Here is a 13,244-nt window from a genome sequence, read left to right on the forward strand (position 1 = left end):
TAAAAATGAATAAATATAGTGATCTGGTTTTAAAAGAAGTGTGATCGTTCTGAATCAGTCTTCATGAAGACACTTACATAATCTTTTTATAGGAAATCAACTTAAGCCCTACACAGGTCACTTTAATTGTGTCTTCTAGATTAAGAAGATGAGTTATCTTGCCCTCTCTTTCTCTCTAGATTAAGAAGATGAGCTATCTTGCCCTCTTTTCCCTCTTTTCAGCCCAGTTAAAATTTTAACGGGTGTTTAAATCCCCATATTTGAAGTGAAGACTGAGTTTTGACCAGCAATTTATGGTCTCTTCATAGAGGGCACAATCAAGAAATCAAAATTCTCTGCCATTTTTGTCCAGTTGTGCAAATCAATGAGCATGCATCGCCTGTGTGCCTTCAGCAAAGCAAGTGTTTGTGACAGCAACTCTGAATAGAAGTTTTCCTGTTTACCTTCTTATCACTTGTTTAAGTTCTAAGGAGAGAGACCTGGCCATTTTGTTACAGAATGGGTGTTTTCAATGCAAGAAAAAAAATCACAGTTTTGAGTTTTTACAATGTTTGCCCCTTTTCCCAGCAGGGATGTGTTTTGAGTGCCAGGAGACAAAAAGTGTGGCCTCAACAAGCAGAATTTTAAAAAGAACATCATTTTCATTATGTAGTCAATCTCAATTACAAGCAAATGTTTTCTCTGTGGAGACTCTTCTCCTTTCAGGGCATTATGTGAGCCTCTTTTGTGGATTGAGAGAAAGGATCAGTGGTCAATAGGGAGCAGAGTGCTGTGTACAGTGGATTTTTGTATCCCTCCGTCTCCTACATAATGCGTTTTGTCAGGAGAACAGCCCGCCATCCTGAGCAGATTTGCTGAATTAAAGAGCGCAGCGGGGATAGGAAACTTGTTGCTAGGTGACTGACCGCTGCTGCTTGGCGGGTCTGGGCCGAAGGTGACTCTCTGCTTTTCTTCCACTACTTAATCTTGCCTTTTAATCTGCATCTATAATTAACTCTATTAATGCCACACATCCATTTGTTTCTTCTTTACTGCACTTCAGGCAACCAATTTATCATTATTTAGCCTTTACACTCAAACAACAAACTATTTTTTCTCCATTAGCGTCATATGAGGTGAAACGTTCTGCCGTGCAAAGAAAGATGTAGACCCAGTAGCTATTCTCTCACTTCCTGTAAGTATTTTCAGAGATACTTTTGCTAATCGGAATGGAAAATACATCCTTGAGGAAACACTCTTGTTTTCCATTATCTCTACAACTTGATTGTGCCTAATTAATTGAAATGTTCTTGGTGACTTTAAATTCCTCTCAGTGGTGACACATATAAACAATTTAAAATTGCTTTCATTCTCAGAAACAAAATATAATTGTTTATATAATTGTTTCATCTAAAACAAATGTTTTGCCTCCAATATCTTTGCAGGATATATTCTCTGTGATCATCATCAGCTATGGAGATTGGACTTGGATGCAAGACTTTAATGCAAATAAGTAGGGATTTTGCAGAATCAATTCCAGCAGCAGCAGCAGCCTGAATTCAGTTTGGCTAATGTCAGTGGTTTACATGTGATGTTGTACCCAGAGGGAGAAGTAAGGTGACTTTAAGGGACCAGGTCTTTGTCAGACTTTTCAATACTGTTCCTGGATGAATGACTCCATACCTGGCTCTCTGACCTTCCTGGACATTTTGGGTGCTAAGACATAATCTAAGAATTCTTACTGGTACAGTAGGACTTGACTGGTGTTTACATATTTGTACAGCCAGTCTGAAGTAGTAGTTTAAAATATCTGACCTGGAGACAGACTGCTCAAGTTCAAATCCCAAGTATACCACTTACATGTTGTTTGATATCAGGTAATTTAATTAATCCCTCTATGTTTTGGTCTCCTCATCTTTAAAATAGTGATAATAGTCTCTGTCTCATTATGATTATATGTCTTTTTATAGAATTAAATGAGTTGTCATATGTAGAGAAATTAGTGCTTATTAGCTATTATTATTATATCGATAAAAAGATAAAACAATCACCTGATTCATTTTTTCCATGTCTTAAGACAAAACTGCACAGTGATTAAAAATAATTAGAGATTAGATAGTATCTTGCATTTAGGTTTTTTATAGCAGTTTAGTCACATGATTTCAATCCTTAAACTCCTTAATATTGCAAATTATCTGGTTATCATACCAAAGATACTTTGAGTACACAGTTTTGATAAGAATATATATTTTGTGTATGCTATAAAGTTATACTAAAGTTTGGATTTTTAAAAGTTCTCAATATGACCCATCTAAATTAAGGAAAGGCAGTTATACAGGCTTTTATGCCAGGTATATTTGGAGAGCATTAGGCTGTAATTAAACTAACTGGGGCTAGTTGGAGGTTGTGATGGCTCTACTTCAGTGGTGCATAAAAGCATCTTTCACACAGAGAATTAGGAAGCCAGAATAGGGACCATTAGGATGTCATTTACTACATTTTCATTTGATCAATTTATATTCTTTAATGTGATGGCCTGGTTTGCATCCTTTCTGCAGGTGTTAATTCTTTGCCTTTGACTCTCTCTAATACATGTCTATGAAATGTGGCTGCCTGCAAGTCTGCATGTGATGATGGAGATAAGATCACATTGTAGAGGAAAGAAGGCCCACTCTGTTGTCCTGTGTCACCACCAAACACAACAGAGCAGCTAGAAAACTTTTGTATCTGGTAGTCTGAGAGTGAGCTAAAAGCTCCAGTTTTTTATGAAGAACACCTGAACTTACATACACAAAAATTGAGCTTGAGTTTATTTCAGAGTATTACTTCCTTATCTTTCCTGTTGACCAGCAATGATAAACAAATGTGCTGTACAATAGTGATTGAAGTAGATGACTCAACTGGGCAATCATATATAATCTCACTTTTCTTAAAAGTCTTCATAAATAATAAAGAACTACCACTTTATGAGTGAGAAAATGTAAGCCTGGTTGTTTTCTTAGCTTTCTGAGATGATTCTGTCAGTCTATGGTAGGAATACAAAGAAGTACAGATCTATCTTCCTTATTTAGGCCACACTCATGCTGTCTCCCTGCTAGTTCTCTTTGCTAATTCAAGTATGGCTACTAGAATACTAGGTTGTTTCTTTTGTTTTTTGAGAAAAGCTAAGTGATGACTTTTATTGAACTTATAAAATTATATCATATTTGTCTCCAAATACAAATAATAAGCCACTCTTTAGAACTGCAGTTTGTGAGACTCCAGATAAAGCATCTCATGAGGCTGAAGTTCTACGAGGGCAGAGATCATGCCTTATAGGTTCACCACTATAATCCCAGAATTTAGCACAGTAGTAGGAAGTGTTCACATCATACTATTGAACAATAAATTAGTGAGTGAATGAATGAATTATTTAATCTATTAAAATGAGAAGGTATCTACTATTAGTTTCCTATGACCTATTTTTTCTAGTTGTTTTTCTTTAAATGATTATAATTTAACTCTTTAAATTTGAAGGATTTGTATAACTTTTCATTTTCTCATTTTCATTCCTATGCCCCTCCTTTTAATAAATTCTCAGCTTTTCAGTGGGCTATGTAGAGATTTGATTTGCCATTGGCTTAAAATCATAAAGTGAGATTGGCAATGATAACCTATGAGTTAAATTTCTATATATCCATAATAGGTTGGAACAGCATTAAATCAGGAAATTTTAGAGCCTTTATACCTATTGCTTTTCCTCTAGGAAAAGTAACTAAAATTTTTGAGATATCTGAAATAAAATATTTTAATCTTACTCCCTAATATTTAGGTAATTGTGATCATTAAAAATAGACAAAAAGCTCAAAATTCAAATTTAAACTTGAAAGTATAGAAATTACATACCTTTCCTTTTCATCCTAATGCATTTCTTTAAAAGAAATATAATGAATAGTTATATTTATGTTCCAGGAGCCATTACTAAATTAGTTTTTTCTTTCTAATATAATTAGAGAAAATTAGCATCAAATAAAGCTCATTAATAAAATCTGATATTTGGTAGCTCATTATCTTTGATTTTGCAGCAGAGTCTATAATTTATTGCTAAAATTTCACCTTTTAGTTAATAAGTTCTGCTAATTGACATAAGTATGCATAATGAGAGCTGTGTACTAATAGTTATATTAATATTCCCTTTGCATTTGCTAAAAACCTAACATAACTAATTATTAAGCATTTTCCTGCAACATTCTTTTGCAGCTTTTTTTCAGAAATTTGTGGGTTTTTGAATAAAACTTATTATTTTCCTTATATTTTATGTCTGTTTCATGTTAAAATTTATTAGTTTTACTATGATTCCATGTCTAGTAGGTAAAGATTATTTAGATACAAAAAGGCAAGAAAGAGAGGGCTTATAATGGTCTTCTGTTTCAAAAGGAATATATTCACATTCATTTCACAATATGAACATCAACACTAGGATCTTGGTAAAAATCAATATAATTCTAAAAGCATTGGAAATTATGTTTATCATTGGATAAATTGTTCTAGGCAAGTGGTATTCCAATTCAGAAGAGTATCTACAGCATTAACGAACATCATGCAGCTTTACAACAAATAGAAAGATACAGCTATTTGTTTTATAGCTCTGAATACATAATGCTGGCATCTAATCAAAACTAAAGTCTGAGCTCTCTGCTCTCTTCCTCTCCTTTTTTGCTTTCTTCCTCTCTTTTCTTCCCCTTTGGGCAACCTCCCCAATAAAATCTCTTGGTTGAAAAAAAAAAGAAAACCTAAAATCTGATTGAACTTGCCAAATATGTTACTTGTGGAAAGTTTTTTTTTTTTTTTAAAGATAAAATTCTGTTTGTTTTTCTTCTGTTTGTATGATGCTATTTTACAACTATGAGATTAGTAACTTTTCAAAAATGCTTTCTATTTTCAGAAAACCTTATATACTGATGATTAAATTAAAATAAATAGAGTTGTGCCTTTTGACTTTAATTTTCTTTTTTGTTTATGCCTCAGAGTGCTGTGTTAAGTATTTTGGACAAAGGGTATGAATGAGGATGCATCTGTAGCAGTGAAAGACAGATCATGATCCTGTGTAGAGTAATTCTCTCATTCTTTTCTCCATGTATAAATGTGAAGAAAATTTTATGTGCCAGACATGTTAAATGCTGATATCTGAGCTCTTTCTACATATACAAAGAAATATCCCTAGTTATATTTTATTCTGGGCCTCTTTAAAAAAATTAAATGTGCTATTTTCATAACATTTTCCCTCAAACATTCAAAACACTTAAAAAGTGATAACTCCACTTTTAAACATAATACATTGAATAATAAAATTCCTCAGTAATGTAAAGTTTTTTTATTTTTACTTTTTTAATAGATAAGAATTAATATTTAAAGTAAGAAAATAAATAACAACAAAATACAAGCTTTAAGAAACTGACATATACCACAAATTTTACAAAGTCTAGAAAACAATCTTTTCATTAATTACCTGAAATGCCTTTATAATATATTACTGCTACATTATTATAAGAAAATTTTAGAAAACTTTCATCAAATTTCTTTCATATGTCAGCTATAAGAGATATATTAAACATTTTAAGTTTCCTATAGGTTTGGTCACAAACAGGGAAATCTGAGAAATTCTATTTCTTATGATTACTATTTTTTAAAAAATTTCTTTTAACATGGGCCTCTCCCTGAGCATCTCACAACATGACAGCTTGCTTCATCAGAGTGTGTAAGCAAGAGGGAATATGAAACAAAGATGAAGACACTGTCTCTTTTGTGACCTAATCACAAAAGTGACATCTCATCCTATTCAGTTGGAAGGGACCCCTGAATACTGCCATCCCAATTCAAGGGAAGCAAATTGCACAGGGCATGAATACCGGAGGTAGAATCCTTGAGAAAGGTATGGAAGTTGTCTTCAAAGTCCCTTCATATGGTGCTCTGGACTCTGGTCTTGAACCTTCCAGTCTTACTGCTGGCTGAGCAGGCACAGTGGGCCACTGGAACACACTGACGATGCCTTAGATAGGGATGCAAGTAACTTCCACACAATCCATTAAACTCAGAGAAAATGGGTGCCCAAACTCAACTGTCCTCATCAAAGTACCACTGGCCACTCCAATAAAACCTTATACAACTGACTTTAACTGACTGCAGTTAATATATCTTATTCTTGCAAATTTTATAATAGTATAACTTTGTGAATACACCTGAAGAAGGTCAAAGAACACTTAAACTTCAGTAATTCCATCATAAATCAGCCTTTGAGCAAAAGACTTCCTTTACTGATCAGGTTGATCCAGAAAAAAATGTTACAAAGGAGGTAAAATTTATTTATTTATTTATTTTTTTTTTTTTAAGAGAGAATGAGAGAGGAGAGAGAGAGAGAGAGAGAGAGAGAATTTTTAATATTTATTTTTTAGTTCTTGGCGGACACAACATCTTTGTTGGTATGTGGTGCTGAGGATCGAACCCGGGCCGCACGCATGCCAGGCGAGCGCGCTACCGCTTGAGCCACATCCCCAGCCCAAGGAGGTAAAATTTAGAAATTGCTTTGAAGATCAGTTTTCATTGCTGCATTTAAGTTCCTGAAAAATCACTGTGATTTAAGTTTAAGTAAGCCAATCTCTCTCAAAAAGCTAAAGAAGAGTTTAGGGAAATGTTTCAAAATTGTTCTGTTCTTTTAATACTACAACATATTACATGTGGTTTCATATTATGGAAATTTACTGATCAAAAATGGAAACCAATACTAATCTGGGACTGCTATTAATTTTAGGAAAAGAGTCTTAATCCTAAAGGTACAGTTGCAAAGACTAAGAGTCAAGAAAGTGTTGGGGTTTTTTTGTTTGTTTGTTTGGGTTGGGGTTTATTTATTAAAAACAAAACAAAACTTAGTCAATAAAAGGACTAAGGAACTGAACAGGCACTTCACAGAAAAAGAAATATGAAAAGTCAACAAATATATGAAAAAATGTTCAACATTTTTAGCAATTAGAGAAATGCAAATTAAAACTAAACTGAGATTCTATCTCATTCCAATCAGAATGGCAATTATCAAGAATACAAGTAACAATAAATGTTGGCGAGGATATGGGGGAAAAGGTACACTCATACATTGATGGTAGGGCTGCAAATTGGTGAAACCACCACTCTGGAAGGCAGTATGGAGATTTCTCAAAAAACTAGGAATGGAACCACCATTTGATAACCACAGTAATCCCACTCCTTGGTCTATATCCAAAGGAGTTAAAATCAGCACACTACAGTGACACAGCCACATCAATGTTTATAGCAGCTCAATTCACAATAGCTGAGCTATGGAACCAATCTAGGTGCCCTTCAACAGATGAATGGATGATGAATATATATATATACACACACACACACACACACACACACACACACACAATGGAATATTAATCAGCCATAAAAAGAATGACTTTATGATATATGCCAGTAAATGGATGGCTCTATAGACTATTGTATAAGTGAAATAAGACAATACCAAAAGACCAAAGGCTGATATGCAAATGTTAACACACAACAAGTGATGGAGGGGAAGAACAGAAGTTCAGTGAATCGGACAAAGGGGAATGAAGAGAAAGGAGGGGTGCTAGGAATAAGAAAGACAATAGAATGTATTGGACATAACTTTCCTGTGTACATACATGAATACACTCTACTGTCATGTATATCTAAAAAAGAATAAAACATATTATTAATAAGATTAAAAATAAAAATAAATAAAGGAAGAAGCAAAAAGGGGGAAAAAGACCTTTGTCTCCATATCATTCCTTAGCTATTGTTTCATTTCTTCTCCTACATAGCAAAACTTCTCTAGAGTTCTCAGCATACCACATCTTTATATTCTAATCTCCCATGTATTCTCAATGTAATTTTATTATAATACAATCCAAATACACAGAAAAACACACTAATAATACAAAAATGCATAGCTACTAACACCCATCTTTACACATTTTTTTTATAGTGCTGGGGATTGAACTCAAGGGTGCTCTACAATTGAGATACATCCCCAGCCCTTTTAATTTATTTTTTATAGTTTTATTTTTGGGGGGGTACTAGGGATTGAACTCAGAGGCACTCGACCACTGAGCCACATCCTCAGTCCTATTTTGTATTTTAGAGACAGGTCTCACTGAGTTGTTTAGTACCTCGCTTTTGCTGAGGCTGCCTTTGAACTCTGGATCCTCCTGCCTCATCCTCCTGAGCTGCTGGGATTACAGGTATGTGTCACCGTGCCTGGCTATATTTTTATTTTTTGGTAATCACGAATTAACCCAGGGGTGTTTAATGACTGAGCCACATACCCAGCCCTTTGTATTTTTTATTTAGAAACAGGGTCTAACTAAGTTGTTTAGGTCCTCAGTAAGTTGCTGAGACTGGCTTTGAATTTATAACCCTCCTGCCTCAGGCTCCTGAGCTCCTGGGATTACCAGTGGGTGCCAACACCCAGATGACCCTTTTTATTTTTTATTTTGAGACAAGCTCTTGCTAAGTATCCTAAACTGACCTTGAACTTGGGATCCTCCTGCCCCAGCTTCCCAAGAGGCTGGGATTATATGTGTGTACTACCACATCCAGCAAAACTTCTAAAATCCAAGAAAAGCACATAACAAATTCAAGAAGTTCAAAGAACATCAAGGAGGATAAAACACCCCCCAAAATCATATCAAGATACATTGTAACCTGCTTAAAGTCAAAGACAAAGAGCAAAAGAAAAGCAGCAAAAGAAAAGCAATTCATCAATATATAATGGGGAGCTGTAGCTCAGTGATAGAGTGCTTGCCTAGCATGTGTGAGGCACTAGGTTTGATTCTCAGCACTGCATATATATAAATAAATAAAATAAAGTTTCATCAACATCCTAATATACACATATATGAATATATATATGAACTTCCATAAAATTATCAGAGGATTTCCAACCTTGCAGGCCAGAATAATAGTATGAGACATTCAAAGGCCTGAAGGGAAAAACAAAAATCTTTCAACCAAGAAAGTTTGCAGTGTTCAACAAAACTCTCCTTCAAAAGTTAAAGAAAAATAGTAACTAGAAGAATATCTCAGAGATAGACACACACACACACACAAAAAAAAAGAAAATAAGAAAAATAAAGCTTGTCACTACAAAATATCAGTGAAACATAAGAAGGCAAAAAGAAAGGACAAAAAAGAAACAAGACATAGAGAAAACAATAAGCAAAGTGCCAACAGTAAGTCCTTCTCTATCAGTAATTACTTTAAATGCAAATGAATTTATTTCCCAATATAAGATTGGCTAAATGGGTTAAGCAAAACAACATCTTGGGCTGGGGATGTGGCTCAAGCGGTAGCGCGCTCACCTGGCATGCGTGCGGCCCGGGTTTGATCCTCAGCATCACATACAAACTAAGATGTTGTGTCTGCCAAAAACTAAAATAAATAAATAAATAAATATTAAAAATTCTCTCTCTCTCTCTCTCTCTCTCTCTCTCTCTCTCTCTCTCTCGCTCTTAAAAAAAACTTACTATATGGGCTATCTATAAAGCTCACTTTAGATCTAAGGATACACATAGGCTGAAAGTTGAAAAGACAGAAATAGATTCCAGGCAAATGTTAAAAAATAAATAAATAAAGGAATCAGGGTTGTTATATTAATATAAGAATAGACTTCAAGTAAAAAAATATTACAAGAGACAAAGGATACTATAAGATAAATCTCATGTTAAGCCACGTCTTTCAAAATTCAAGATGACTGAAATTATATAGAATATATTTTCCAATCACAATGGAATTGAAATAGAATTTGAAAGCAGAAAATCCACAATGTATAAAACAAAGTGCTTTTTGAATCTGTAATGTTTCCCAAAAGCTCATGTGTTAAGAGAAATGCAGCAATGTCTAGAGGTAGGACTTTTAGGAAGCGACTGGATATGAGGACTACAACCTCATCAGTGGATTAATCTACTTGATGCATTATTATTTGAATGGACTACTGGGTGGTATAGTAGGCAAATGAGGTGTGGTTAGAGGAAGTGGGTCACTGGCGGCATACCCTTGGGTACTTCACCTTGTCCCTGGCTGCTTTCCCTCTCTCTTCTGCTTTCTGGCTGCCAAGAGCTGAGCAATATTCCTCTGCCATGCCCTTCTGCCATAAAGTTCTGCCTCACTTTAGACCTAAAGAAGTGGAGCCAGCCAACCATGGACTTTAAGTCTGTGAAACCACAAACCAAAGCCAGGCACAGTGGTGTATGTCTATAATCTTTCTGACTCAGGAGGCTGAGGCAGAGAATTGCAGGTTTCAGGTCAGCCTCAGCAACTTAGCAATTTAGTGAGATCTGATGCCACAGAAATAAAAACGATAATAATACAATACTATGAGCTACTGTAGGCCAACAAATTAGATAACCTAGATGAAATGGATAAATTCTTAGAAAGGGGTGACTAGAGGTATACAATCTACCAAAACTGAGACATAAAGAAATAGATAATCTGAGGCCTTGGCTCGCTTCTGCGCCACCTTGTTTTCACCTTGCCGAGACCCACCCCGCCCGCAGACAGTCCGAGACCAAGAACAGCCCCGAGTACGCTTGGTCCTTGGCGGTCATGGGCGCTTCGTCTGCCATAATCTTCAGCGCCCTGGGTGCCTCCTATGGCAAGGCCAAGAGTGGCACCGGCATTGCAGCCATGTCAGTCATGAGGCTGGACCTGATCATGAAGTCCGTCATCGCAGTGGTCATGGCTGGGCTCATGGCCATCTACGGCTTGGTGGTGGCAGTCCTCATCGCCAACTCCCTGAATGATGGTATTAACCGCTCCAGGAATTTCTTCCAGCTGGGTGCAGGCTTGAGCGTGGGCCTGAGTGGTCTGGCAGCTGGCTTTGCCATTGGCTGTGGGGGATGCCCGTGTTCGGGGCACTGCCCAGCAGCCCTGCCTGTTTGTGGGCATGATCCTGATCCTCATCTTCGCTGAGCTGCTTGGCCTCGATGGTGTCATGGTGGCCTTCATACTTTCCACAAAGTAGTGCCTCAAGCTCACCAGCCACAGAACACGATGTAAAGACCACCCCCTCCTCATTCCAGAATGAACAGCCTGGCACACGCTAGGGCAGCCACCCCCTCCATAGTTGGTCTTGTAAATGCGCAGTGTCCTAGTGCCCATCATCTGTTGCCCGGCCTGGCTCCTTCTTCCCCATGCTGTGGACATTTGGCCCACTCATATCCCATCCAGGCCCCTGACCAGTGAGCATGCCAGCCTCCGGCCCCCGCCCTCTGCCCTGGAGTGCTCTGTGTGTAAGGATGAATTAGAGTTGTCATTTTTCTCTTCACTGGATGTTTATTTATAAAAGTTTTGACCTCTTCCTGTGTCTGTGGAGCAACTTCATCTCCCAATTATATAGTACACTTTAGGTAACATGTTGCCCTGTGGGCCCCCCCTGCTGAGACTTTTTGGATGGAACCTCCCCTTGCGCCTGGTATCCGGTTGGGGGCAGAAAGCCAGCCACCAGGTTTTGGCGCCCAGCTGTGTCCAATAAAGTTCTCTGATGTGAAGGAAAGAGAGAGAGGGGGGGGGAGAGAGAGAGAGAGAGAGAGAGAGAGAGAGAGAGAGAGAGAGAGAAGAGAAGAAAAGAAAAGATAATCTGAGCAGATCAATAACTAGTAAGGAGGTAGAATCAATAATCAAAAACTTGCCACCAAAGAAAACCTCAGGACCAGATGGCTTTGCTAGAGAATTCTGTTCTACATTCAGAAAGAATTAACATCTAAACTTCTGATATGTTTCAAAGAGTTGAAGAGGAGGGAACACTTCCTTCCTCTATGAGGTCAGCATTACACTGACATCAGACAAAGAAACTACAAGTAAACTACAGACCAATATCCCTAGTAAATATTCATGCAAAAATCCTTAATAAAATATTAGCATATCAAATCTAACAGCACCTTGGAAGGATCATACCCCATCACCAGATGGGATTTAATCCTGGAATGCAAAGACAGTTCAATATGTGGACACTGATAAATGTAACATACTACATTAACAGAATGAAAAACAAAACAAACAAAATAAGCAGAGGATCATCTCAATATACAATTTCTTTTTTAAAAACTCAACATTTCATGATTTAAAAAAAAACAAACATTCAACAAACTAGAGCTAGAATAAAACTACCTTAGCATAATAAATGGCATATGTGAAAATCCTACAGGTAACATCATAATTAATGCCAAAAGACTAAAAGCTTTTCCTCTAATATCAGGAACAAGACAAAGATACCTGCTTTCACTATCTCTATTTAACATAGCATTGTGAGTCTGAGCCAGACAATTAGACAAGAAAAAAATAAAAAATAAAGGCATCCAAATTGGAAATGAAGAAGTAAAATTATCTCTGTTCACAAATGACATTAGCTTATCTATAGAAAGCTCTAAAGATTCTACAAAACTAACTACTAGAACTAATAAATGAATGCAACAGTTGCAGGAAACAAAATTAACATGCAAACACACAAATCAGTTAGATTCTATACACTGACAATGCACAAGTAGAAAAGGAACTTGATTTCACACAATTAGGTATTTGGACTATATAATCTAAAAAAGAGTATATATTAATTCACTGAGAATATTTGCAAATATTCAGTAAAATGATATATATGTATTTCACCTTGCATGTGCACCACATATAAATTAATAAAAAATAAAGGTACATCAATAACTAAAAAATATTTTTAAAAAAATAGAACTGGGGATGTGGCTCAGTGGTTGAGTGTCTCTGAGTTCAATCCCTAGTACAAAAAAAAAAAAAAAAAAGGGAGGAGGAGGAGGCGGAGGAGGAGGGGAAACTAGACTAAGAGAAAATATTTTCCACATATCCAAAAAAAGGACTAGTAGTATCTACAATTATATAAAGAACTCTCAAAACTCAACCATAAACAGTTTAGTCAGAAAACATATTTTACTGAAGAATATATACAGATGTAAATAATCAAATGAAAAGATGTACAACATCAATATATGTGAATTTATATGCCTTTTTATTAGTACATGAGCTTGGAAAAATGTAAAGAAGGATACTATCAGGTTGTTAATTATCTCCCCTGGGGAGAAAAGGGGCTTGAAGACATCAATGTGGTGAAATAAGAATGGCAGAGCAAAGAAGAAGGAAATTTTTAAAAGTTAGATTGCATTAATATGCATATGATGAATATTATGTATTATGCAAAACAATATTTCAATTGGTACTTTTTTCAT

The 13,244-nt window shown here is 36.0% G+C and overlaps 1 protein-coding gene and 1 long non-coding RNA gene across 2 annotated transcripts; both read left to right on the forward strand.

Moving 5' to 3' along the window:
- The first annotated feature begins 764 nt into the window (after nt 1-764).
- On the forward strand, nt 765-4,962 carry LOC144377542 (uncharacterized). Its single transcript, XR_013438533.1, has 2 exons — nt 765-1,174; nt 1,425-4,962. It is a non-coding gene; the product is annotated as an uncharacterized LOC144377542 (long non-coding RNA).
- A 5,232-nt stretch (nt 4,963-10,194) lies between these two features.
- Nucleotides 10,195-11,088, forward strand: LOC101957706 (V-type proton ATPase 16 kDa proteolipid subunit c). The gene is given in 3 exon segments (XM_078049040.1): nt 10,195-10,242; nt 10,534-10,883; nt 10,885-11,088. Coding segments are annotated over 3 exon segments (531 nt in total). The 3' UTR covers nt 11,018-11,088.
- Nucleotides 11,089-13,244: the final 2,156 nt, after the last annotated feature.

This window comes from Ictidomys tridecemlineatus, chromosome 5 (assembly GCF_052094955.1).
Source record: "Ictidomys tridecemlineatus isolate mIctTri1 chromosome 5, mIctTri1.hap1, whole genome shotgun sequence".
NCBI lineage: Eukaryota > Metazoa > Chordata > Mammalia > Rodentia > Sciuridae > Ictidomys > Ictidomys tridecemlineatus.